This window comes from Thunnus thynnus, chromosome 10 (genome assembly GCF_963924715.1).
Source record: "Thunnus thynnus chromosome 10, fThuThy2.1, whole genome shotgun sequence".
Classification (NCBI taxonomy): domain Eukaryota; kingdom Metazoa; phylum Chordata; class Actinopteri; order Scombriformes; family Scombridae; genus Thunnus; species Thunnus thynnus.
In genome coordinates, this window is record NC_089526.1 from 906,614 (window position 1) to 933,688 (window position 27,075).

The following is a 27,075-nucleotide window of genomic DNA, read 5'->3' on the forward strand; positions in this document are numbered from 1 at the left end:
AATGATGTCATATATAATAATATATCAGTCAGAGGGACCAAACCACTACTTTTACTGCAATACTTTAACTACATCAAGCTCATAATACTTATGTACTTTTACTGCAATACTTTAACTACATCAAGCTCATAATACTTATGTACTTTTACTGCAGGAGGATTTTTCATGCAGGACTTTTACTTGTAATGGAGTATTTTTACTTTGCTGTACTGGTACTTTTACTGCAGTAAAGGATCTGAGTATTTCTTCCACTGCTGTACATTTACAACAAGAATTACAGACATATATCTGGTGAGCAGTATGTGACAGAATGATCTACTCATAAAGACAATGTTTCTTGTTTCCCATCTTCAAATGTCTCCAGAGTGAAGACTTCCTGCTACTGGATGCTCTACCAGATGTCATGTTGGGATGAACATACACTATTAGGCTTCCATACCTGTTTTATATTGATATAAACCTACAGTTGAAGCCTTATGAATATAGAGTCAGAGTGTTGGTCTGATATGTAGTGGAGTGGAAGTATAAAGTAGCGTCACATGGAAATACTCGAGTAAAGTACAAGTACATAAAAATGATACTTCAGTAGTTGAGTGAATGTACTCAGTTATTTTCACCGCTGGTTCTCCAGATACTGGGATCAATAAAGTGACGTAATGCGCTGGTTTCTTGGAAGTGATGCTTCACTGTGTTGCCTTCAGGAGCCGTTTGGAAATGATTTCAGTCAGGAAGTGCAGGAGACAAAACTGCGTCCTACTACAACATTTTACCACAAACAGAACTTAATCTGAGTCTGCGCAGTGCTCACTGGTCACAAAAGAGGAAGTAAATATAGTCAAAGAGGTCAGTATGCAGACTAGATTCACGTGGTCTCTTTGCAATGTAAATAATAATGATAACCATAAAAATAAACAATGACAATAAATAAAATACGAAAAAGTTTCTTCACATAACAATAAAAAATTATACATATTATACATTATACATATGTACACAAAAAAACATCCAACAATATAATATTTTGCTGTGAGGTCCATTTGGTTTTTATTTCAACCCGAAACCAACCGGTGTAGCCGGAGTTCATACTTACGAGCTTACAGTGAGCACCTGAAGGCAGCATCGCTTCAACGGAGAAGTTCATGTCCGAAAGCTTCCGCGTGCGCACCTTCAAAGAGCAGGTAAACTTTCATAACGAACAGTTATATTCACATATATGAAGATATTAAAGAGAAGACTTTCATTTCATTTGTTACGTGATCAGTTTGTCAGTTTTGACGTCACTGCGTCACAAACGTGTTTCCAGATTTATCTGCATTTTAACAGCGATCTGTTTGTCATTTTTATTACATTCAGGTAGCTGTGACTCACATTAACGCTAAAATGAACAGTCATTTCCATATTTTTGTCTTCTACGTTACAGTGAAATACTTCAGAGAAGCTCTTCATGCTTTGATATTTTGTGGTTGTGTGTTTGTTCTTCACCTGTAGAAGCTGTTAAATCATCTGTGAGCCTTCTGAACATCAGCTGTGTGCAATATTTACATTTCCCAAAAACAACAGCAGACATTAACAGCATCCGGAGAAGCACAGCTGCAATAAATATCATCACAGGAGACATATTGTTAAACCAGCAGTCAGGTGTCTGTAATCATTCCTCCTGTTCATACTGGATATTAAAAGATCCTTCAAATGTGCTTTCAATGGAAGTGATGGAGGACAAAATCCACAGTGTGTCCACACAGTCATTTAAAAGTGTGTGTGAAGCTTCTATTCAGCTTCAGCAGTCTGAGTTAGTCATATCAAGTGGATATCTGACACATTTACAGTCTTTTTAGCATCAAATTCCCTCTTTGTGTTTCCTCGGACAGTGTTTCCCTGTTGAGCTGCAGGTGGAAGTATAGTAACAAAAAGAGGAACTTTGGCACTAAAAAGACTGTAACGTTGAAAGATATCTACTTGATTTGACTCATTTGGACGCTGAAGCTTCATATTAGCTTCAGACTGTGGATTTTGTCCTCCATCACTTCCATTGTAAGGTCATTATGAAGGGATCTTCTAATGGTCAGTATGAACAGGAGGAATGATTGAATGATTGAAAAATTATGAACTCGTCCTTTAACTTTCTGAACGTTCTTTAACCTGTTTTTGTTTGTTTTTTTGTAAATATTTTACAGTTTTAAGTCTTCAGGACTCAGAATGATTCAAATGAAACAGTCTGAGATGAGAAAATGACTTTCAGCTGAACTGTTCACGCAGACGTGTTCTGTGTGTTTCCTGCTGCTGCCTCATATTTAAAATTTGCACATAAAACAACTGAGTGGAAATGAGTGAAGTTACTGTCCAGCTGCCTCCTTTCTTTTCTCTCTATTTTGTTTGTTTGTTGATTTATTTATTTATTCATCCTTGTTTTGATTCTGCATGTAAAGTTGTTTCTCCTGCGGAATCTTGACCTCTGACCTCTGTCATGACGTCCACATCCATCACCCCTGGAGTCGTGGTCATCACTCAGGTCATTCCTCGAGATGAAACCTCCATCCCGCTCCAGATTGCCACCACCACCACCAAAACCACTCAGGCCCCGCCCCCAGCCACTCAGGCCCCGCCCCCCAGTTCTGCCTCCCCGACCAAGATGAACGACATGACCGCCGCCTTCCTGCAGGGGGAGCCGCAGGGCCTCGGGGTGAGACTGTGAACTAATAACAGCATCATGTTTTCAGTCTCTGGAGAGTAGTTCTGTGTAAGACGCTACTGAGCATGTGCAGAAACACAGTTCTGTTTACAGTATATATGTGTTCCTACTGATGCTGTACATGAATGAAGGATTCTGTTTGTGTTGCAGTTGGTTCAGATCTTCATCGGGCTGCTCTGCATCCTGTTCAGTCTCACCGCCGTCTACTCAAAGATCCTGGTCGTTCACGCTCCGCTCTGCGTCGCCGTCGTCGTACGTGAACTTTACCGACTCACGACGAGTCACAGATTATTTATTAATATAACTGTCGTTGAGTTCGGATATTAACACGAGTCTCTGCTTGTTGTTCAGTTTGTGTTTTCCGGCTCGCTGGCTGTGGCGGCGAGGAGAGCGACGTCACTCAGACTGGTGAGTTTACACTATGACATCATCCGCTCCCTCAGCAGACAGACTCTTCTTCATCATCATGATCGCCGCCCCTGCCTGGTTTTATTTAAACTTGTTCAGTCCGTGTTTTTAAGATGTTTTATTGATTTCTTTTGATTGATCCAAGAATAAAATGTATAAATAAACCAGAGTTGTATTTGAAGGCATCGTCTGTCGTGACTCCCATCAGTAAGTGAACGCATCATCTAAAGTCGTATTTATTGTGATTTAATGGAGTCTTGTGTTTACGTTGTGATCTGCAGGTGTGGGCGACGCTGGTTTGGAACGTGATCAGCGCCGTGCTCAGCCTGGGGGGCGTGGCCTATCTGTGCTGGCTGCTGTCTGACGGCCCCCCCTCCCAACAGCTCTGCAGAGACAAAGCGGTGGAGTCCAGGAGCGCGATGGACGACTGGACGACGTGCACCTACAAACTGTGGCGGCTCTGATTGGACAACACGTGCTGCGTTTGTCATCAGCCAATCAACATGCAGTAAATTAGCTACCAGCTCTGCACGGTGCGTTCAAGAAACGCCTGAAAACTCAGCTCTTCTGTGAAAACCTCAATACTTGAGCCCCTTTAATCTTTTAGCGCTTTATTGATTGTTGCACTTCTGTCTTGTTATTTGTGGTATTTATTAGGAACGCGTTACTTCCTGGTGTTTCTAACTTAAATTATTATATTTTTAATAAAATTCTGCCTGAAAAACTTGTAACAAAATGTAAACTGTGAATTCTCAGAGCCGTTTATCCAGCCAAGCAAAGAGTAAAACAGTTGTTGTCTGAATGTGATCAATAAGACACATTTATCAGTCAGGTAATCACATGATTGATCACATGAAGGAATATGGATTGACCCTAAATCTGTCGTATTGTACATTCTTTAAGAAAATCGTTTGTTATTCTGCAACAACATATATAATTATCATTTTTTAAAAAGTTAATTTTATTTGTGCAAAATCTTTAAATCTTTGTGAATAATTAACTACAATATAAAACATTTATAATAATAATAATAATAATAATAATAATAATAATAATAATAATAATAATAATACATTTAATTTGCTCTGCACTTTTCAGTCATAGTAAAACTCAAAGTGCTGCAGTATTAATAATGTGATTATAAAATATAATATAAATAACACAGAACGTATAGAAAATAGTAATAAGAGTTAAGATTTTAACACTCAAAACAAGTTTGATGGTTTGAATAATTTTTACTTTTATCAGTTTGATAAATACAGGCTGTGAGTAAAACATTTTATTATTCAGTTATTAATATTATTATTATTATTAGTTATTATTCAGTTGTTTCTCGTCACATCTTCCAGTGTTCAGCTACAGTCCAGCAGATGGTTTTTATTTGTTAAATCACTGCTCTGCTGAACGCTGATGTGACAGACGATCGATCGATCGATCGGTGATCGATGGATCACAGTTGAGTCGTTTCTCTGGATGTTTCAGGTGGTTCTGTTCGGACTTCGTGGTCTCCTCCTGGTTCTGCTCGTCCTGCAGGTTTGTGTCGTCGTCCCCGTCTGTGTTTTCTCCGTAAAAGCCATCAGACGCCACGACGGCTACGCCCGCTACGCCCCCATCACGGTGAGTTATTTAACTTCAGCCACAAGTCGAGTTTTTCTAAGTGACCGAACTGTTTGAAAAACAAACAGTAATATTTTTTATTTTGAGTGCAACTAATTTACCTCCAGTTTACCAAAGTTCATTTCTTCTATTATTATAGTGATGTTTTGTATAATCAAAATGCTTTAATGCTCCTTTAAACTAGTGAGTGAAGCAGCTTTTCTAAAGTTCAGGTGTAAGTCGGCCACATGTAGAAAAATGTACTTATACATACAAATGTGTTTACAGTAAGAATCTAATTTTACGGATGGATGTTTGCTGAAAGAGATCATTTTAGCGCTGAAAAGATAAAGAAATAAAGAAAATAAAATTAACGTAACAATTTAATGTATGTAGAAAAATGTGTTTAAAATTGCAAAGCGACGGATCAGAAACAGTTCTGAAACTCAGATTTCAGAGAAAAAGTAAACATTCCCAAAACTAAATATTAAAACAGAACAAACCCTTGATTTGACCTTTGACCTCCAGGTGACGGTTGATGATGGCAGCGCTCTGGCGTCCGGTGCGGCGTCGGAGTTCGGCAGTGACGTCGCCCTGTTGGGCAGCGAAGACGAGGAAACTTCCAAACTGCCTCCGAACTCACCGTGAGAGTACAAACAAAACCCTCTGATACCACTATGAATACTACAGTAATACTACAGTAATATTACAGTAATATTACAGTAATACCACAGTAATACTAGAGTAATACTACAGTAATACTTCAGTAACACTACGTAGTAATACTAGACTACTATCATACACTGATTCTTTCTGTCACTATGAACTATAATCATCACTGTTTATCTTTCTCTGCTTGTCATCACTTTATCTTCGCTGCTGTGGTCCTTTGACAGGAGTTGACAGTTAGCTAGTCGTCATTTTAATGCATTCTGGGTAATTCGAGGGTTAATCTGCAGTAGTTGTTATTGATTTTAAATATGCAGCAGATGATACAGACTCTACTTTGTCTTCAGTTGAAGATTTGTAACTGTAACACACAGTGAACCAACATGTCAGAACAAACTGAGGTACAACTCAAAGTAACGTCTCACAGCAGGAATCAAATTCTCAAGATGGATGTTTACTGAAATGCTTTTCAAAATAAAAATTAATAAAAGTTGTTTTGATGCCAAATTCAGCAGAAGACACTAAAGGTAAAGAATGACACGTTGAAAGCTTTTCTATCTGTTGACACGTTTGTTGTAAACATTTATGAATCAATAGTGATTTTTTTTCCATGTTTGTTCTTATTAAAGCAAATGTGAGCTTCATGTGTTGTGTGTTATTTCACCGTTCACTGAGCGTTTTAACCGACTGCAAACAGAACTGACCTGAAGCCAAAAGTCCAGAAGGTCAGTTTGTTCACAGCATCACGTGACCTGAGTCACACACACGAAACTCTGCAGACATTCAGTATAAACATCATAATTATTGTTTTAACTCCACATAACAAGCTTCTAAACATTTTTTAATTGTTTTTTAATTATTATTTTATTGACTTGTGAAATTGAGAAACTCTCTAATGTCTATAAAAAAATCCCCCTCCCATGGGGGGGTGGTGTGTCTCTACCAGAGTTCTGGGAGTTTGAGGGTTCTGTGCAGTATCTTAGCTGTTCCTAGGACTGCGCTCTTCTGGACAGAGACCTCAGATGTTGTACCTGGAATCTGCTGGAGCCACTCTCCCAGTTTGTGGGTTACAGCCCCCAGTGCTCCCATTACCACTGGCACCACTGTTGCCTTCACTCCCCACATGTTTTCTAGCTCTTCTTGGTATTTTTCGATCTTCTCGTGTTCCTTCTTCTTGATGTTGCTGTCACTTGGGATCGCTACGTCTATCATTACTGGCTTCTTCTGTTGTTTGTCGATCAACACGATGTCCGGTTGGTTAGCCATCACCAGTTTGTCAGTCTGGATCTGGAAGTCCCACAGGATCTTGGCTTGGTCATTCTCAACCACCTTAGGAGGCGTCTTCCATTGTGACCTTGGGACCTCCAGCCCATACTCAGTGCAGATGTTCCTGTACACTATGCCAGTCACTTGGTTATGGCGTTCCATGTACGCTGTTCCTGCCTGCATCTTACACCCTGCTATTATGTGCTGAACTGTCTCAGGAGCATCTTTGCACAGCCTGCACCTGGGGTCCTGTCTGGTGTGGTAGATCCCCGCCTCTATTGATCTTGTACTGAGTGCCTGTTCTTGTGCTGCCATGATCAGTGCTTCTGTGCTGTCCTTCAGTCCAGCCTTTTCCAGCCACTGGTAGGATTTCTTGATATCAGCCACTTCTTCTATCTGTCGGTGGTACATGCCGTGTAGGAACTTGTCCCTCCATGATGGTTCCTCCTCCTCCTCTGCATCATTGGGTTTCTGCTGCCTGAGGTATTCACTTAGCAGTTCATCTTTGGGGGGCCATCTTCCTGATGTATTCCTGGATGTTGGTTGTTTCATCCTGGACAGTGGCTCTGACGTTCACCAGTCCTCGGCCTCCCTCGTTCCACTTAGTGTACAGTCTCAGGGACTTGGGATGAAATCCTCCATGTATTGTGAGGAGCTTCCTTGTCTTGATATCAGTGGCCTCTATCTCCTCCTTTGGCCAGACTGGCAGAGCGTACATGTTGATGGCTCGTATCTTGTTCTTCCCATTCAGCCGACTTTTCAGGACCTGCCTTACTCTGTGTAGGTATTTGGCTGTGGCTGACTTCCTTGCGGCCTCCTCATGGTTCCCATTTGCCTGCAGGACAAATGGGAACCGTGAGGTATTTGTAGCTGTCCTGAACATCTGCAATGCTGCCTTCTGGTAGCTTAACCCCCTCGGTCCTGATCATCTTCCCTCTCTTCGATACCATCCAACCACACTTATCTAGCCCGAATGACATTCCGCTGGCGTTGCTGTAGATCCTGGTGAGGTGGATCAGTGAGTCGATGTCTCGCTCATTCCTGGCATACAGCTTGATGTTATCCATGTAGAGGAGGTGACTGATGGTTGTTCCGCTGCTTGAGGGGGTTCAGGCCTATGCAGAACAGCAGTGGAGATAGTGCATCACCTTGGTATATGCCGCACTTGATAATAACGTGTGCAACTGTCTTTGAGTTGGCCTCCAGAGTGTGGCATTGAGTCGTGGGCTTTCTTGTAGTTGATCTAGGCGGTGCACAGGTTGGTCTGCCTGGTCTTGCAGTCTTCAGTGACTGCTCTATCAACCAGTATTACTACCAATTCCTTTCTGAAAAGGAGCCACTATGATGCCTGACAGGAGCTTCCATGTTGGGGGTCCTTCATGATCAGAACTGTCCGCCCTTGGGTCAGTTCGTAGTGCTGCATTCACATCCTCTAGCAGACTTTCAGAGGGTACTTTGTCACTTAGCGTTGGTAAGCGGCTATGGGGGTGCCTGGTGTCCAGCTTAGTCATGATTTTCAGTCTCAGGTCAGTCGCCCTGTAAGGGCTTGGTGGGGCCTGGTACCCAATCTCGGAGTGTGGGGAGGATGATGATATCTCCCCTCTGACCTGTCGTCCTGGCTCCCCCTTGCCGTAGCACGTTCGTTGTACTTCATCCATCTCTAGTTGTGATAGCAGTTGCCGTTTACGGATGTTGGAACACTGAGCTACTAGTTGTTTCTTTGTAAGCTCAGATGTTGGGTTTTGAAGCATCCATATATCCCACAACCTCTAGCCCCTCTCATCGCGGTACTTGTATATCCTGATATGTATATATATTTGGTCGATTTGTACACTGGTGCTTTGGAAATATTGTTCTTGTAAGTTTCATGCCCATAAAGCTTTAGAGGGAGAGAGAGAGCTGCTTTGGGTCGATCTTCATCTCTGATATTAAAACGTGTTTTCTGATTGATTGTTCAGGTTGTTGTCAAACCTTCAGTGTTTTCTGATCGCAGATATTAGAAGAAAACCTCTACATCATTGCGTCAGGACAATGCGCATCAATTGATGTGACACAACACTATGTGACGCCGCCTGTGATCTGAACCAGAACCAGCAGCTCATTAGAGTATGCACAGTGGCTTTGCGACGTAACAAAGGCAACAGTAGCTTCGATCCTGTTGAGTGGTTTATCTTCATATATATGAAGGACAGACAGAAACACAGCAGCACCAACCAGGGCCTGAGTGGGAGCAAGTTTGACATCTGGATACCTGAAGGAGATGACCCCTCTCTGGATCTGATCCCACTGGAGCCACAGTTCCTTCACCCTGAGATATTTCTGAGGAAAGAGGGGCTCTGAACAGGGTCGTGAGTAAAGAATCATGTAGAAACACCAGTCAGCCATCTGATAACACCACCTACTGCAACCTGAAATAAAAACTAGTCTAATATAATTACACTTAATCAGATACAATCTCACGCAGATCTGATACATGATCAAATCTATTATAGTTATGTTGGATTTCATCATTTTATTATTAATCAACCACCTGAACATACCCAAGCAACCACTTGATAACATCCTGAGCGCTGTTGGCGGTTTCAGTTTAAATAACCAAGAGTGAGAACTTTTCAGAAGAGCAGAAATGTGAAAGATAATAATAATGTGTCCAGAACAAGTGTAACACAACCCAGTCTAATACAGAGGAAATACACATTTAGCTAAAATAATACACAAACAATTCTTGTAACTAAACAAAAACTGACATCTACAAGAGAAACAAGAGGGATAAAGATAACAGTAGTGTGCATTGTCCAACACAGTCGACCACAATCCATCTTTCTAATGCTGTAAAGATCTGATTCATATAAAGCTCATTAAGTATAAACAGGGTGTAATATGTAAAGCAACACCTTACATTAGAAATATGAGAATGTAGGCTAACTATAACAGCATGACTGTAGAGCAAATTACTGATCATAACCACAAGACTGAACATATTAGAAGTGAGCAAGTGCACCTGACTTCGTACGAAGCTTCTACCTTCAGTGTTCACAGCCTTTTTGCTGTTTTTGACAAACTCCTGTGACTGTAGATCAGTCATCCTCAGCTCAGAATTATTAAGAAACTATTTGTGGTGAACAGTGGGAATAGATTACAGTAGATTAACAGTGTAGCGAGGTGTTGATGCAGAGAGCTGCGCTGGCCAATCACATACATGCAAGAACACTCTGCTGGTGGATTACTTTATGATGAGTTCCCAGCTGGTAAAGTTTTTATTCATTCACGTATCAATTTTTTTGCTCACATGTAATTTGTAATATAGGATGAGTAAAGTGACCTTGGTTAGTTAGATGAGTGATTTATTGGTATCAACCCTGATAGGTCGAATGAAGCAATATTTTAGTGGTTTTGGGGAATGAACTGGTGCATCAACAAGTCTGGCACAAAATATAACACATCTTTGTAGCGTTCATGTTGTTTCCACATTACGACTTAAAAGCTCATGAACAAACTGAGGTCAGAAGAGCGACTCCCAGGACCTTCAGGAAAAGGAGCCATCTGAGTAGCACATGAATGCAGCATCAGTATTTCTGCTGTTTACCTCCGATCATTTCAATGAAAGATAAAATTATTGATGCCATGTTAAATTTTCCACAGTTGTAATATTACTGAATGAGTCCAGTTTTGCATTTTGCCAAATAATTTGAAATTTAACCAAACATTTTTGTGTAACAACTCATGTGCTGTAAAAAAAAAAAAAAAAGGCGCGTAAAATCCACAGTTGACACTCAGAAGTTGTAGTGACAACATGAAGTTTGTCCAAGTGGAGTTGCCGTATTTAGCTGACCCGCCCGCGCATGCGCGACTCGCATCCCCTATGGTTGACTGAGATCCTGTTGTGAAAGTTCAGTCAGGCTGAAATGTCAGCGGCTGTTTCATCTGTCAGCAGGTTTCTACTGTTTCTACTGAGTTTTCACTGCGTCTATTTGTTGTGTCTGAATCGAAACGTTGACAGTAAAAACTGTAGATGTTCAGATTTATTTCCGCAGCGTGAATCATGTAACGGTGTTTAATGTTGACATGTTGGCTGCAGGTAACGTTAGACAGTGAGTTCAGTCACTGTTAATAATAATTTGACAGGAAACAGAAAAGCAAACATGCTGAGCAAAAACATGGCATTAAAATCAGCCAAATATGATTAATACAGAGCAACAAAAATCTAAATTTAACAAGATGTTTTGAGAATTTTACACGTAATTTGTTCCTAAAGCTTATTACAGCCGCAACTAATTATTGTTTCCATTCAGTTAATTTAATCAATTGATCTGTCAGTTATTTTCTCGATTAATCGATTAGTTGTTTGGTCAGAAAATGGAATATTGAATAATAAATGAATATTTTCTGGTTTTTTTTTAGTCTCTATGACAGTAAACTGAATATCTTTGGGTTGTGGACATTTTATGGACCAAACAACTAATTCATTAATTGAGAAAATAACTGACAGATGAATTAATAGTAATAATAGTTAGTTCCAGTATGAATAAGTAAATGATGAGGATGTGGCGTCTCCCTCTGACGGACAGGTGAGGTAACCTGGTGGCTTCTTGTGTTGCAGCGCAGGTGAGGAAGCAGGATGGATAAAGTGAGGAGAATCCTGGTTTATGTGTGTAAAGACCGAGCGGCTCCGCAGCGAGCTCAGTTTGTTCAGGTCAGTGCAGACGGACGCAGCTCTCTGGGTCTGTAATCACATTATGTAAAGAAGTTAAACCTGAAACCATTTCATCCTGAGTCATATTTGTTGTTGTGTCGTCAGAGTATAACGGGTCACTTCAGTGATGGTGATGATGAGGTGAATGTGAGCTGCTCACTGGAGAAAAACCAGTTCACCCTGTACAGAGGAGACGAAGGACGAGGAGTCCGTCTGAAGGTCAGACACACAAAACATCAACCTTCTGTCTTTAAAGTGGAACTGAACTGAACTCAATCATAGAGCTGAAATCATTAATCAATTAGTTGCCAACTATTTTGATAGTTGATTAATAGTTTTGACTCCAGCTTCTTAAAGGTGAATATTTCCTGGTTTCTTTAGTCTCTGACAGTAAAGTGAATATCTTTGTGTTGTGGACAAAATGAGACATTTGAAGACGTCTTGGGGTTTAGGAAACACTGATTAACATTTTCCACCATTTTCTGACATTTTATGGACCAAAGGACTAATTGATTAATCGAGAAAATAATCAACATATCAATCAAAAATGAAAATAATCGTCAGTTGCTGCTCTAAATATGAGACGACACTTTTTCAAATGACAGATGATTGGTTCACATTTTACAGTTACAGAGAAGTTAGATAAGAACATTTTTCCAAAAACACAAATGACATATAATCACATGTTATAAGTGCCTTTTTCTACCCGTTTAAAGACTGAAGGTTACACTCAGTAACGTGATTTTCTAATGTTCCTATCTAATGTCTCTTTAGGGACTTTAGCATAATGCAAGATGAATTTCTTTAATATTGGAAAATGTATTATGCATGTTTGCATGTTTGTGTATAGTTGTAAGAGCTCAGCATCCCGTTTGTTTTTGTACTTTAGGAACTCATTGACTTTAATTTCTATAAATATGAGGAGGTGTTGCTGGCGTCCTCTGATTGGTGGGTTTTTTCCAGGTGTTTGAAGGTCTGAGGACTGAAACGTTGAGCTAATAAAGTGAGTCCAAGTGTTTGATGGGGTTTAGGATTCGATCTGTTTCTCTTTATCTTAAAGTGACTCTGAGCTCACCTGAGTCAGAGACGACTTTGGGTTCAAGTTCAAACCGTAATATTTTCTCTGCCTGTAACGATCATAGACTGTATAAAAATATGGACGTAGTTACCGTGACGTCCGGCCGTCGCCATCTTGGCAGTGCGTGACGCTGCCTAACTCTAAGCCAATCAAAAACGGGCAAAGAGGCGGGGCCAAACGGCTGAAACAAGCCACCTAGCGGCTGGCGGACCTGTCACTCAAAGCAACCATGTCCTTCATTATGCAGAACTTTACGACTTAATAAAATTTAGACGGGTGAGTAATAAAAAAAATTCACCCCCGGTACAGTTGTCATGAAAGAGGAAATTAGCTACAGAGACCTAAACCGTTGTTTGTACCAGGCTGTAAACATGTTTATTTCTGCTGTAAAGTTGTGCATTTTAACATGGGGGTCTATGGGGATTGACTCGCTTTTGGAGCCTCAAGTGGTCGTTCAAGGAACTGCAGTTTGGCTTCATTTTACAGCCTGCAGGTTGCTGCTTGTTAACAATCCTCTTATTGTTTTCTCTCCCAGAGGCCCGCCTTCTGTCCCATCAAACACCTGTCAGTCACAGAAGCAGCAGCGATCCCATTGGACGTCCAGCAGCGGGGAGTGGATGTGGGCGTGGCCATCATCTTGCAGTCAGCCAATCAGAGAGTGTTGCTGACACGGCGGGCGAAGGAGCTTCGGATATTTCCCAACGTCTGGGTTCCTCCGGGTCTGTTCTCCTACGTCGTCTTTATTTAACACACACGGCTTGTTTCATGCTGTTTGATGCTCATGTGACCTGCTTCTGTCTCTAACAGGCGGCCATGTTGAGCCGGACGAGACGGTAAACACTCAATCTTCTTTCTTTCTTTTTACAACTTCAGACATTTTTCGTAAGTGTGTGCATCGGTAACAACATTGAAACCAGATCATCTCTACTGTATGTTTTTATTCAGGTGTACTCAGACAGGACACTGCTGCAGTTACTTTGGATGTACATGGAAATATTGAGGAGTAGCTCAAATAGAAAGTCTCTGTGCACTTTACAAGTCAATGAAAACAACATGTGTAAAAGTACACACACACATACACAGGTAGTAATGTTAATATTATAAAACAGAGATCATTTAAGTCAAGCCATTGATAGTGTTAGCTTTGCTGTATGTCCATATCACAGACTGTAAAAAATAACGGACGTAGCCGCCATGACGTCACTCATCGGTTTGTGGACTCCCGAGTTTGGCATTTTGACCGTCGCCATCTTGGATTTTTGGAGCCAGAAGAGACCGTATTTGGATGAGAGGGCGGAGCTGACCCTAATGCTAGCTGCTAGCTGCTAGCTTGGTTAGCATGGTGCATTTACAGTCTATGTTTAACTGTGATGATGCTAATGCTAATTTTTACTAGCTAAAAACAGCCTAAAAACCATTAAAATGTAGTAGTAGATGTACTTACCAGAAAAAACTGAACATTCGACTCCGTGGAGGGTCTTTTAGTTCAACCAAACACTCAACAAGACTTTTTTAGGCGACTAAAATGTTACAATTAACTTTCATAAACTGAAAACACACTGAAATAACGACGGCGACGACTATACGCTGTGAATCTGTGGTTACGCCATGTTTACGTTACCTAATCAACCTTTTCGTCGTGGTAGCAACTTGCCTGTGATGGCACCCACCTGTCATGTTTATTACTGCTGTAAAGTTGGGTGTTTTAGCATGGAGGTCCATGGAGATTGACTCGCTCTTGGAGCCTCAAGAGGCCATTAGAGGAACTGCAGCTTCTGGCACCTGTGTGTTGGTTTTGTTTTTCAGCCCTGGAGGTTGCTGCTTGGTCTTCTGTATCTTTCTGAGCGTTGCTCTGTGTGAGCACGTTGAGAGCCACTCGAAACCTGATCAGATTCTTTGTATGCGTAAATATACTCGACCAATAAAGCTGAGTCTGATAAATGTGCAGCAGATACCTGAGAGTATCTGACGGAGATGTTTGGGTGCGTCTGACATAAAACGACGGGAGTCACTGATCTAATCTACTAGTTTGGAAATTAAACTGAAAGAAAACAAACCTAAAATGTCAGATGTCATCATTTACACAGAGAGTTAAAGTTATTTCTTCCTACTCAGTGGTTCAGATAAAGCGGTTAAACTTTTCAACATCAGTATTTCTCTTTTAACTGATCTGCTGTCAGTGCTTCACTTGTTTCAGATGTTTCAACGGCAGATTTTCAGTCGTGAGCGAATGTCAACACATTCAGCCTTTTCTCATTTATTAAAGACTGTTTAACTGAATCCAGCAGAGATCTGAATACATGCTGTACTGTGTGTGTGTGTGTGTGTAGCTGCTGGATGCAGGTCTCAGGGAGTTAAAGGAGGAAACTGGACTGAAACTGGAACCAGATGAAGTTTCTCCAAAAATACTGGGACTGTGGGAGGTGAGTTATTTGTCTCTACTTGGCAAATGTTGATGATTTCCAGTCATCATAAAGGAAAAGAAGAGATTGACCTAAACGCTGAGTTTTCTGGAAGCAGAGCAGCTGAATGGTTTGTGATTAAAGTTACATTTCACTAAAAATCAACCTTTCTGTCTGGCAGTCAGTGTATCCTCCCATGCTGTCCAGAGGACTCCCCCAGAGACACCACATAGTCGTCTACATGCTGCTGCACTCGTCCCTCACACACCTGCAGCTACAGGTAACAGTCCGAGTGTTGTTGAAGAAAATCACTCAAGTCCTTGTTCAAAGCTTTCTGTGGTGGAAGTGATTTAATAGCATTCTGGAAATGTGGTGAACTTACTGACCCGGAGCAGAGGGAAACACTTTACACCGTAAGATCGAACAATTGGTAACCAAAAGGCAGGGAGGTAGGGCATCTGCATACAGGATCAAGGCAGCGTAGTGGGGTGGGGGGGGGCTCTCAGGCAGGTGAAAAACAGGAGGGGCTGTTGCATTCAGGCAGGATCAAACAGGTCAAAGCAGCAGGGGTCAGAGGCAGGAGTCGTTCCCAGACATCACTCGATTATCAAGTCTCTACCCAAATGTGTATTTTCTTCTTCAGTGTCCATGTGTCCTTCAATCAATCACTGATTGGATGTTTGAGGCTCCAGCAGTGTGTTATCATGTGGAGCTCCATGTTCAGCACTTAAAGGGCAGTTTCACAGTTTTAAAGTGAGTCTTAAACCATCAGTCAGTCATCAAATGAACATTAAAGCTGTTTTTCTTGCTGTAATCATTCCTCCTGTTCATACTGACCATTAGAAGATCCCTTCATAATGACCTTACAATGTAAAAATGTATTTCAAAGTTTATCTGAAGCTAATATGAAGCTTCAGCGTCCAAATGAGTCAAATCAAGTAGATATCTTTCAACATTACAGTCTTTTTAGTGCCAAAGTCCCTCTTTTTGTTACTATACTTCCACCTGCAGCTCAACAGGGAAACACTGTCCGAGGAAACACAAAGAGGGAATTTGATGCTAAAAAGACTGTAAATGTGTCAGATATCCACTTGATATGACTAACTCAGACTGCTGAAGCTGAATAGAGGCTTCACACAGACTTTTAAATGACTGTGTGGACACACTGTGCATTTTATCCTCCATCACTTCCATTGAAAGCACATTTGAAGGATCTTTTAATATCCAGTATGAACAGGAGGAATGATTACAGACACCTGACTGCTGGTTTATAGACACACTGGGAACACTGGGAACCCTCCTTTAAACTGTCTGGTTGTCTCCGTCCTGCAGGACTCTCTGAGGCCGTCGCCTGCTGAGGTCAGTGCTTGTCTTTGGGCCGACCGCCGGCTGGTCAGAGCCATCGTGTCGGCCGTGGACGGAGAGGACGGAGAGGACGCAGAGCTTCAGCTCGACGACCTGCCGAGCAGCATCAGGTATCACAGCTGTCTGTTAGATGAGTCCTAACATCCTCCCGAACACTATGTGTGACCTTTGACCTCTGGTGGTCGCCGCTGTGTTTCCAGCGTGTCGCAGGTTTCCACAGAGGGAGCTCTGGGTGACTCCTCGCTGCCGCTGGCGGTGTTTGTCAGCCGGGCGCCAGCCAGCGGCCCGGACGTGGAGCGAGTCAGCACTGGGACCAAGTTTGCCCTGGACCTGTGGCTGAGGAGCCTGGACGCCCCCTGACCTGTGACCTGTGACCTCTGACCCTGGCCTGCAGGCATCAGGAAGAACAGTTCTGGATCTCTGTTAACATCACTTAAATGTCATGAACTGTGGTTCCTGTTCTTATTTTTTAATAAAACACACTTGAAACAGAAACCTGAAGTCTGACTCCTGCACCGTCAGTGTTTAAACCAGCAGATGGCAGCAGAGACCAACTGAGACAGTTTTAAATGCAGCCTTATGTTGTGTTTGTGTTTGGAAACAGAGATGCAGCTACACTGAGGACAAACTCACAACAAACTCCTGCTGATCTGCTCACAAAACAACAAAAACAGGATGAATGTTGAAAAGACTTTAATGAATTCATTGATTTAAGTAATTAAAATAATAATAAAATAACAGACCAATCTCTATAATGAGACACTTATATTTTAATTCTAATACTTCTGTACATTTGACACATGGAAGACATTTGTTATTTTTATGTCTTCTACACATTAATTACAGCAACATTATCGCCCACAAGATAATAACTTTCATATCTGATCTTAACAATTTCATGACAAATGAGCAAATTCCGCCTTCTGATGAAAACCATGTGATATGACTGAAAGTGCTATAAAAACTACTAAATGGTCCATGAGGTGAGATTCTTGTAATAATTTTTTAGAGTTTCCTAAAAGTTGGTAAATCGGCGCCTTTGTGGAGGTGAGTCAGTCAAAGACAAGACAACTGAGTCCCGGGCCGAACCTTCGCGGTCCTTCACAGTCCTGATGGCATCCTTCCCTGGCTGTTGCTGCTTGTGCTTGTTGTTGTTGTTGTGATTGTTGTTCTTCTGTCCCCCCTCCCCCTTTCTCTCTCTCTTTCTCTCTCTCAACCCAACCGGTCAAAGCAGATGGCCGCCCACCAAGAGCCGGGGTCTGCTTGAGGTTTCTACCCGTTAAAGGGGAGTTTTTCCTTCCCGCTGTCGCCAAGTGCTGCTCATGGGGGAATTGTTGGGTCTCTGTAAATTAAAGAGTACGGTCTTGACCTGCTCTATGTGAAAAGTGCCTTGAGATGACTTCTGTTGTGATATGGCGCTATATAAATAAAAATTGATCGATTGATTGATTGATTGATATGACTGAAAGTGCTATAAAAACTACTAAATGGTCCATGAGGTGAGATTCTTGTAATAAGTTTTTTAGAGTTTCCTAAAAGTTGGTAAATCTTTATTTATAAATCACATTTCACACTCGGCAGTTCAAAGAAATTCAGTTGGTTGCAATCTGCCACTAAATCCTTCACACTGGTCCTTTAAATTTGTGCCACAATAGATAAACAATAATGTTGACTTTTGTCTGAAACAGGTTGTGTGTGTGTGTGTGTGTGTGTGAGGGGTTTCAGTCTGCTGGTGAAGCTGCTGTTCAGTGTTTCAGAGTTACCTGCTGAATCACTGCTGATAGGAAGTGAGTCACATTAATGAACCATTAATAAAATAACCAAACCCAGTAACGCCCAAGAAACTAATGATTTATTGGCTGTGTTGTTGTTTGCAGGATGGGAGGATACACCATCAACTGGAGGGTTAATCTGATAAGAGAGTATGTTTATAGATTATAACTCTGAAAATAGCAAACAACAAAAACAAATAGTGTGAACATTTAAAATTAGCACAATATTTGTCTTTAAACAACAGCATACAATATTTTTTTATTTATTTCTGTAATAATAAGAGGGAGCCCATCGATTATCATATGATATATTAAACTGATAATGTCGTCAGTGCTCTTTAAATCCTGGTTTCATGTCATAATTCTGTTGCAGTTTTAAATGAACAGGATTCATTTCATCTCTTTATATCTTGTTTTAGCTTCTCTTTTATATTCTTGGTTTAAATTTTCAAATTGTGTTTTACTTTTAAAATGTCCAGTTGATTTTACACACAACTTTATATTTGCTGGGAGACACAAATAAGGGAGTGTACTCTGTCTGTGTACTGGTTCCCAGTGTTCCCAGTGTGTCTATAAACCAGCAGTCAGGTGTCTGTAATCATTCCTCCTGTTCATACTGGATATTAAAAGATCCTTCAAATGTGCTTTCAATGGAAGTGATGGAGGATAAAATCCACAGTGTGTCCACACAGTCATTTATTCCTTATCAGTCATTAGCTCGTTAGCTTAGCTTAGCTTAGTTTAGTTTAGAAGCCAGTTGAACTGTGACAGTTGATATTGTTCCAGTTTGACAAACATCTTATAAACGAGCAGCAGCTCTGAACATGAGTCAACTCGAAGCTGCTACAGGCTGAAACACTGAAGCATTTACCCGCAGACTGACGCTAGCAGCCATCTACTCAGACATGCTAACTCTGCTAGCTTCTTCTTCTGATCCGCTAACAACAATAACACTCATTTAAAAGTCTGTGTGAAGCTTCTATTCAGCTTCAGCAGTCTGAGTTAGTCATATCAAGTGGATATCTGACACATTTACAGTCTTTTTAGCATCAAATTCCCTCTTTGTGTTTCCTCAGACAGTGTTTCCCTGTTGAGCTGCAGGTGGAAGTATAGTAACAAAAAGAGGAACTTTGGCACTAAAAAGACTGTAACGTTGAAAGATATCTACTTGATTTGACTCATTTGGACGCTGAAGCTTCTTATTAGCTTCAGATAAACTTTTAAATACATTTTTGCACAGAAGGAGGACTGTGGATTTTGTCCTCCATCACTTCCGTTGGTCAGGTCGTCTTGTTGCCGAGGTAACAGTGATGAATGATAGTTAACAGTGTTGACGACAGCCGAACCCACCATGTGTCAAACACTGAGAGGAGTTTCCTCTGATCATAAACGTACATGTGAGTCACAGATCAGCTTTAATTGATCAGCAGTCAGTTTCTTCCTCCCAGTCATCAGTTTGAACACATTCAGTGATAAAACTGAACCAGAGCGCTCCATGTGATGATCTTATGACATATAAACCAGTTCAAACCAGTGGGCACCAGTCACCCAAGTGTCCGTCTGTTGTGATAATTACGAGACTCTGACTTATAGAGTTGCAACGATTAGTCGATTAATCGATTTAGTTGTCAACTGCTAAATTAATCACCAAATATTCTGATAATCAATGAATCATTTTCTGGTTTCTTTAGTCTCTATGACAGTAAACTGAACATCTTTGTGTTCTGGACAAAACAAGACATTTGAGTTTTAGGCCTTTGGGAAACAGTGATCAACATTTTTCATCATTTACTGACTTCTTCTTCTTTTATAGACCAAACGACTAATCAATTAATCAAGAAAATAATAGATAGATTCATTGATAATGACAATAATCATTAGTTGAAGACCTACTGACTTGTAAATAGTGTTTACAGCAACATCCAAGTCGTAATTACAACAAGTAAGATTTATCCAAGTTAAATCTTAATTTCCTAAGAAAAAACGGTGAGTTTTCCTGTTCACTTCAATACAGTCGGTCTTGTTTTGGAAACAAGCTCCAGATGGTTCGGCGGGAAGACAAAGGCATTAAATCTATAAAGTATAATGATGAGATTAAACATATTAAAGGATAAAATGTCTTCTGGGTTCATGATGCACTTGAAGGAAATGAGCAGTCTGAAGGGTGACGACATTTATTCACACAAAATAACATTATGCAACAAAAAAGTTGTAAAAAAAATCAAAATAAGAAGCTGAAATGAGTGGCTTTGAGTCATGCTGAACATGTTAGTGTTTTTGTGTGACTGATGCTGACAGAGTCCAGTCTGAGTCACATCAGCTCCATCAATCTCATCATCAAACACGTCATAAGTTCATAAATTCCTGCGCGCCGCTCCGCCTTGCTCCACGCCCTCGTTTGTCTTTGTGATGAAGCTGTGTTATGAAACGTAAAACCTGGACTTTGGTTTAAAAAGATCAACTTTCAGGCTGGAATTTTCCATCCGCAAACACAATGCAGAACAAACTGGGACGCTGACGCTGCTGCCAAACTCAGCACTGAGCCAGTGAATGCAGGTGTGATTATCAACACTAGTGGCGTCTTTAAAAAGAACATAAAATGTGTCAAAACAGACACTTTTATATCAAGTCAGTGTTAAGATTTATATAAGCATTAATATAATTATGATTCTAAAACATTTGAATACAAAACGGAGACAATAATATGCAACAGAAACTATAATAATAACAATAAATATAATAATAATAATGATAATAATAATAAGAGTGGTTATAGTATTGTATCAATCTTTTAAGGTCATACATGATGTTTTTATTTAAGAATTAATATAACTGTTCCAATTCTGAAATATATACAAACAATAATAGTAGTGACAACAAATTACAACAGAAAAATAAAATAAAAAATTATAAATATAATAAGAGTGAATATAATCAATAATATAATATATATTTAGCATTTTTTGTATCAATCTGAGCAGAGCCAAAAAATGGAAATATGATTATTAATATTGGTGTCAGTTATAGAAACGACCTCTAAATACTTTTAAAATGTAAATAATCACAACAGTAACATAATATAAAGTCACTGTGATTTAAAAAAAAAAACATATTTAAATATATTTTTGGTTTAATTATTACTATTCTAAAATATATTAGAGCTGAAACAACTAATTGATGAGTTGATTTTTGTTGTTAATTATTTCCAGCTTCTGAACTGTAAAGATTTTCTGTTTTTCTTTGTCGTATCTTATAATAAACTGATTATGTTTTAGTTTTAGACTGTTTAGACTTTAGGAAGCTGTGATGAACATTTCTCTCCATGTTCTGACCAAACAATCAATCGTTTAATTGATCAAATAACTTACAAATTAATTGATAATGAAAATAATTGTTAGTTATGGCCCTAAAATACACTCAGTTTCCACTTTATTAGGAACACCTGTTTAATCTACTTTAATCCAATAAATTCTACTTTTATGAAGTTTCTACATTTTCAGTTTTTGTTGACGTTGTCGGAAAGGTGATAATTCTACTTGTTTATGTTTATTATTTATTATTATTTATTATTGTTTGTTATTGTCTATTATTGAGGTCGTAGTCGGTGATGATGTATTGGAGTCGTTACATTGACAAGTGTTCCTAATATTTTGCTTCTCTCATGTATGTTAATGGGGTGGACAAAATATTAGGAACACCCTTCAAAATAACGACTGTATTACAAAACCTCGATAATTAGATTGCACAGGTGTTCCTAATAAAGTGGCCGCTGAGTGTAAATACAGCAAAAATGGTGACAATAATATTACAAATTATTTAAAAGAAAGAAATTATAAAAATATATCTTTAAAATAATTAGTGACGACAGCATATACATAAGTTTTTAAAATGTCTATAATATAATAAACAGAGATAATGAATAGAAATATAATTTATATTAGTGGCATTGGAAATGTTTCTCTAAACAATTTAACATATTACATATAACATAAACAGATATTATAGTAACAACATTACTTAAACTTTTATATCAAACATAATGTGTTAAGTTTTTTTGTAATTTAAAAAACTACAATTACATTGATCTAAAATATATATACAGAAAAAGTGTAATACAAATCATCAATAGTAATAATGATATTATCTTAAATAAAGAAGACAGTATATAGAAAATATAGTATTATAACAATCAGACTATCAGAAAAGTTATATAGTAATTACTGTTTTATTATCATTTTAAATAAAACCTTTTAATTGTTACATTTATATAATTTACAGCATTTTCTTTTAAGAAAACCTTAATTTGTCATTGTTGTTATTAACTTTGTTTAAGTGCTTTACAGACAATAAATAAAAGCCTATGAGAACAGTCATCATGTCAAATGTTCATTAAAATCAGGATTACAACTTAAAAAACAATAAAACAAACAGAAAAACATGTTCTGTGTAAAAATGTTTGTTGACGTGACTTTGTCACGTTAGTCTTCTCTCTGCTGGTTGGTTGGCGAGCTGCGAAGCGTTGCTATTGGCTGACTGTGTACATCCCCTGATTCTTCATTGGCTTATCTAGGTCTTCCTGAAAAATATGAATTATGAGATGAGCATTGAGAGCAAAGCACATGTCTGCTTTAAAGCAACAGTTCAACATGTTTGGAAATCCAAGTCTTTGGAGCTGTCAGAGGTGTTTGTAGCAGGTTAAACGGTGATGATGGAGCCTGTTTTTGTTATTTAGCTCTTTCCCGCCAAATGTGTTTAATGTAAGATGGGATCAGACGTGATGAAGCACAGAAGCAGCTAAATTTTATTGTGTTAATAAGAAGTAACTCACAAAAACTATGACAAACGCCTCTAGGATGTGACTGACGGTAATGATTCATGAGGTTTAAATAGTGACTTAGTTTGAACAATATGAGCTTATCACCAAAGCTAAAGCTGCAAAGTCAACACTTAAACTGACAGACAGCTTTTGTTTGTCCCTTTCTGTGTCGTCATGGTGACGTTAATCACATTGCACTTATTGTAGGTGCCACCGTTATTTCTCCATATTCCCTGTGTAAATGTTGACTGTGACTCATTAAAATACAAACATCTGAGGAAACTATTAATGTATCCTCCCGATCCCAGTGCACACCCATTCAGGTTCAACGTACGTCACTACGGAGACATGTGATGTTTAACGCAGCAACTCAGCAGCTCTGAAACTAATTCTAACCCCTTGTGAATGTTTTATTAAAGCTGTGTTGATGTTTAGATTATCATTAAAACCAACATCATCCATAATCTTTCTACTCTGCTGAACAAGATTATTGGCCTTTATTATTGTGCTGGAGCTGGAGTCTATTCTGCTGCGTTTATTCAGAATCTGACAGATGAGTAGAAAGTGAATGTATTATTGTAAATGAATGAACTTTGCTGCAGGGAAGAGACTCTTTCCCAGGTGTCACATTACAGCACACAAAGACTCCAACACATTCTGCCCTGTGTGGTTTAGGCGTCCTTGTGGGGACATCTGGGTTGTGATGTGTCTAGAGCTGCAACTAACTATTATTTTCATTTTTGATTAATCTTCTGATTATGTTCTTGATTAATTGATTAATAATTTGGTCAATAAAACATCAGAAAATGGTGAAAAACACTTGTCACAATATCCTGCAGCACAATATGACATCATCAAATGTTTTATTTTGTCTAACCAAGAGTCTCAAACCCCCAAATGTTGAATTTACAGTAATTTATGACTAAGCAATATTAAAGAGCCTTGACCCAGCAAATATTTGGCATTTTTGCTTGAAAAATTACTAAAACAATTAATAATTTACAATTAATTTTCTGTTGATTGACTAATGGTTTTATCACCTAATCGTTGCAGCTTTAGATGCGACCACAGTCCTTGTAAGGACATTCACGTTGTGACGCATCTTTGTGAGGACACGAAAGTTGTTTTATGTCCTTGTCAGGACATGAGCGTTGTTACATATCCTTGTCAGGACATGAGCGTTGTTACATATCCTTGTCAGGACATGAGTGTTGTTACGTGTCCTTGTCAGGACATTAGCGTTGTTACATATCCTTGTCAGGACATGAGCGTTGTTACATATCCTTGTCAGGACATGAGCGTTGTTACATATCCTTGTCAGGACATGAGCGTTGTTACATATCCTTGTCAGGACATGAGCGTTGTTACATATCCTTGTCAGGACATGAGCATTGTTACATATCCTTGTCAGGACATGAGTGTTGTTACGTGTCCTTGTCAGGACATTAGCGTTGTTATATATTCTTGTCAGGACATGAGCGTTGTCATGTGTCCTTGTCAGGACATGAGCGTTGTTACATATCCTTGTCAGGACATGAGCGTTGTTACGTGTCCTTGTCAGGACATGAGCGTTGTTATATATTCTTGTCAGGACATGAGCGTTGTTATATATTCTTGTCAGGACATGAGCGTTGTTACATATCCTTGTCAGGACATGAGCGTTGTTACGTGTCCTTGTCAGGACATGAGCGTTGTTATATATTCTTGTCAGGACATGAGCGTTGTCATGTGTCCTTGTCAGGACATGAGCGTTGTTACATGTCCTTGTCAGGACATGAGCGTTGTTACATATCCTTGTCAGGACATGAGCGTTGTTACATACCCTTGTCAGGACATGAGCGTTGTTATATATTCTTGTCAGGACATGAGCATTGTTACATATCCTTGTCAGGACATGAGCGTTGTTACATACCCTTGTCAGGACATGAGCGTTGTTATATATTCTTGTCAGGACATGAGCGTTGTTACATATCCTTGTCAGGACATGAGCGTTGTTACATATCCTTGTCAGGACATGAGCGTTGTTATATATTCTTGTCAGGACATGAGCGTTGTTACATATCCTTGTCAGGACATGAGCGTTGTTACATACCCTTGTCAGGACATGAGCGTTGTTACATATCCTTGTCAGGACATGAGCGTTGTTACATACCCTTGTCAGGACATGAGCGTTGTTATATATTCTTGTCAGGACATGAGCGTTGTTACATATCCTTGTCAGGACATGAGCGTTGTTATATATTCTTGTCAGGACATGAGCGTTGTTACATACCCTTGTCAGGACATGAGCGTTGTTATATATTCTTGTCAGGACATGAGCGTTGTTACATACCCTTGTCAGGACATGAGCGTTGTTATATATTCTTGTCAGGACATGAGCGTTGTTACATACCCTTGTCAGGACATGAGCGTTGTTATATATTCTTGTCAGGACATGAGCGTTGTTACATATCCTTGTCAGGACATGAGCGTTGTTACATACCCTTGTCAGGACATGAGCGTTGTTATGTGTCCTTGTCACATTAAGGTTGTTGTGTGTCTTAATGAGGTCAAGCTCCTAACAGACCTCAGTCCTCATGAGGACATTTCTGGTTGTCGTGTCCTTATAGAGATTCATCTTCAGTGACATTTGACTTACGTATTGTCTCCCATTGGACCCCTCGAAGTGGCTGTGGGTGGTGTACAGCGGGATGTCGTCTCCAGTCAGGTGGTTGTAGGGACTGAAGCCCTTGTAGCGCCCCCTACAGCAGCACCACACCAGCTGGAGAGGAAAAATACTGACTGTTAGCTGTTTGACAATGACAATGTGGATCATTGATCAGCTTCAATATTATCTGAACCTCATTCAAAACATTGAATCTCTGCATCTCTGCATTCCCATTGACTGTGTGAAAGGGACAGAAAACATTTTTATTTTAGGATTACTTCAAAGACCTTCTGCTCTGTTTCTGTTTCACCTCGAGCGTTTCTGACACTTTCCCGAGAAACTTTAGTTTCTGGCGAGACTGTGCACGCGCGTGTGTGTGTACTCACCAGTGCTATCAGCAGCAGGATCAGCAGCAGCAGAACCAGAGCTGCCAGAACCAGCAGAGCTATCCCCCATCCAGGTACACCTCCATCTGCGCTGGCCGGGGGTGGGATCGTGTGTGGGGTCGTGCCCTCTTCTGTGATTGGTTTATTTGGGGAAACAGAAACATGTGAACTGCTGGCTGTTACAGTCCCGCCTCTTGTTGTCGTGGTACCAGTGGATGTCGTCGTGCTGGATGTAGAGTTGCCATGAGTGTTGTTGCTGTGTATGGTGTTCGCAGTACTTGTCGTCGTAGTTACAGGAGAACTGTGTGCAGTGGTGCGTTCACTGCTTTTTGAAGTGGTGGTCGTCATGGTAACAGCTGCTGTGCTGGATGTAGAGTTGCCATGAGTGTTGTTGCTGTGTATAGTGTTCGCAGTACTTGTCGTCGTAGTTACAGGAGAACTGTGTGCAGTGGTGCGTTCACTGCTTTTTGAAGTGGTGGTCGTCATGGTAACAGCTGCTGTGCTGGATGTAGAGTTGCCATGAGTGTTGTTGCTGTGTGTGGTTTTCACAGCGCTTGTCGTCGTGGTTACAGGAGAACTGTGTGCAGTGGTGCGTTCACTGCTTTTTGAAGTGGTGGTCGTCATGGTAACAGCTGCTGTGCTGGATGTAGAGTTGCCATGAGTGTTGTTGCTGTGTGTGGTTTTCACAGCACTTGTCGTCGTGGTTACAGGAGAACTGTGTGCAGTGGTGCGTTCACTGCTTTTTGAAGTGGTGGTCGTCATGGTAACAGCTGCTGTGCTGGATGTAGATTTGCCATGAGTGTTGTTGCTGTGTGTGGTGTTCACAGCACTTGTCGTCGTGGTTACAGGAGAACTGTGTGCCGTGGTGTGTTCACTGCTTTTTGAAGTGGTGGTCGTCATGGCAACAGTTATTGTGTTTCTGTGTGGAGTTGTGGATTTGTGTGTCACTGCTGTGGTGCTGCTGTTGTGTTCAGGTGATGCTGACGTGCGACTGGTTTCCTTGGTGATGTTGGGTCTCGGTGTTGATGTGGGGTTACTGGTCTCAGGTGTGGTGATGTCGGTGTGTCCATGTGCTGTTGTGTGGCTACTGGTGGTACTGGGGTCTCTGCTGGCGGTCGAGGTACTGGTGTGATTGGTCATCATGGATACAGTGTGTGTTGAAACATCTTGCCTGCTGTGGCTGTTTGACGTTGAGTGGGTTGTCATGGTAACAGTAGTCGTGGCGGACGACACTAGAGGAATGAGAAGAAAAAAATAAAGTCTTTCACGTGTCAACAGAAAATAAGTC

The 27,075-nt window shown here is 40.2% G+C and overlaps 4 protein-coding genes across 7 annotated transcripts in view; 2 read left to right on the forward strand and 2 right to left on the reverse strand.

Annotated features, from left to right (window-relative positions):
- Positions 1-19,158, reverse strand: part of gon4lb (gon-4 like b) — a 36,957-nt gene extending 17,799 nt beyond the window's left edge. The window contains exon 1 of the mRNA XM_067600286.1: positions 18,810-19,158. Coding sequence (XP_067456387.1) covers positions 18,810-18,833 — 24 coding nt within the window. The 5' untranslated portion in view covers positions 18,834-19,158. The remainder of the gene's footprint in view (positions 1-18,809) is intronic.
- si:dkey-7j14.6 (uncharacterized protein LOC556585 homolog) lies at positions 1,071-3,577 on the forward strand. Its single transcript, XM_067600279.1, has 5 exons — positions 1,071-1,178; positions 2,427-2,680; positions 2,840-2,941; positions 3,041-3,097; positions 3,379-3,577. The coding sequence occupies exons 2-5, from the start codon at positions 2,465-2,467 to the stop codon at positions 3,559-3,561; spliced, it is 558 nt and encodes a 185-aa protein (XP_067456380.1). The 5' UTR covers positions 1,071-1,178; positions 2,427-2,464; the 3' UTR covers positions 3,562-3,577.
- On the forward strand, positions 10,436-16,667 carry nudt17 (nudix (nucleoside diphosphate linked moiety X)-type motif 17). 4 transcript variants are annotated; one of them, XM_067600280.1, is made up of 9 exons: positions 10,436-10,562; positions 11,229-11,321; positions 11,427-11,540; positions 12,935-13,118; positions 13,207-13,232; positions 14,730-14,822; positions 14,983-15,081; positions 16,134-16,276; positions 16,367-16,667. In XM_067600280.1, the coding sequence occupies exons 2-9, from the start codon at positions 11,247-11,249 to the stop codon at positions 16,524-16,526; spliced, it is 894 nt and encodes a 297-aa protein (XP_067456381.1). In that variant the 5' UTR covers positions 10,436-10,562; positions 11,229-11,246; the 3' UTR covers positions 16,527-16,667. The 4 variants fall into 4 exon arrangements, with proteins under 4 accessions (XP_067456381.1, XP_067456384.1, XP_067456383.1 ...); XM_067600283.1 differs by having other exon boundaries at positions 10,470-10,562; positions 11,234-11,321; XM_067600282.1 differs by having other exon boundaries at positions 10,471-10,562; positions 11,197-11,321.
- Positions 19,159-22,225: 3,067 nt separating the features above from the next.
- Positions 22,226-27,075, reverse strand: LOC137190548 (mucin-21-like). The gene is made up of 3 exons (XM_067600100.1): positions 25,788-27,075; positions 25,393-25,515; positions 22,226-22,514 (listed from the first exon to the last, which is right to left on the reverse strand). Exons 1-3 carry the CDS (start codon positions 26,991-26,993, stop codon positions 22,461-22,463), a joined length of 1,383 nt encoding a protein of 460 aa, XP_067456201.1. The 5' UTR covers positions 26,994-27,075; the 3' UTR covers positions 22,226-22,460.

What these genes read in the sequence shown, in the direction of transcription:
- LOC137190548 (XM_067600100.1), bottom strand. Translation starts at nt 26,993, where the DNA reads ATGACAACCCACTCAACGTCAAACAGCCACAGCAGGCAAGATGTTTCA. An exon ending in TCCTGCTGCTGATAGCACTG is followed by an intron (nt 25,516 to 25,787) that starts GTGAGTACACAC and finishes TTTCCTCTCCAG; the next exon opens with CTGGTGTGGTGCTGCTGTAG. An exon ending in GGTCCAATGGGAGACAATAC is followed by an intron (nt 22,515 to 25,392) that starts GTAAGTCAAATG and finishes CATATTTTTCAG; the next exon opens with GAAGACCTAGATAAGCCAAT.
- si:dkey-7j14.6 (XM_067600279.1), top strand. Translation starts at nt 2,465, where the DNA reads ATGACGTCCACATCCATCACCCCTGGAGTCGTGGTCATCACTCAGGTC. An exon ending in GGGAGCCGCAGGGCCTCGGG is followed by an intron (nt 2,681 to 2,839) that starts GTGAGACTGTGA and finishes TTTGTGTTGCAG; the next exon opens with TTGGTTCAGATCTTCATCGG. An exon ending in GAGCGACGTCACTCAGACTG is followed by an intron (nt 3,098 to 3,378) that starts GTGAGTTTACAC and finishes TGTGATCTGCAG; the next exon opens with GTGTGGGCGACGCTGGTTTG.
- nudt17 (XM_067600280.1), top strand. Translation starts at nt 11,247, where the DNA reads ATGGATAAAGTGAGGAGAATCCTGGTTTATGTGTGTAAAGACCGAGCG. An exon ending in GACGAGGAGTCCGTCTGAAG is followed by an intron (nt 11,541 to 12,934) that starts GTCAGACACACA and finishes TTTCTCTCCCAG; the next exon opens with AGGCCCGCCTTCTGTCCCAT. An exon ending in CAACGTCTGGGTTCCTCCGG is followed by an intron (nt 13,119 to 13,206) that starts GTCTGTTCTCCT and finishes TGTCTCTAACAG; the next exon opens with GCGGCCATGTTGAGCCGGAC.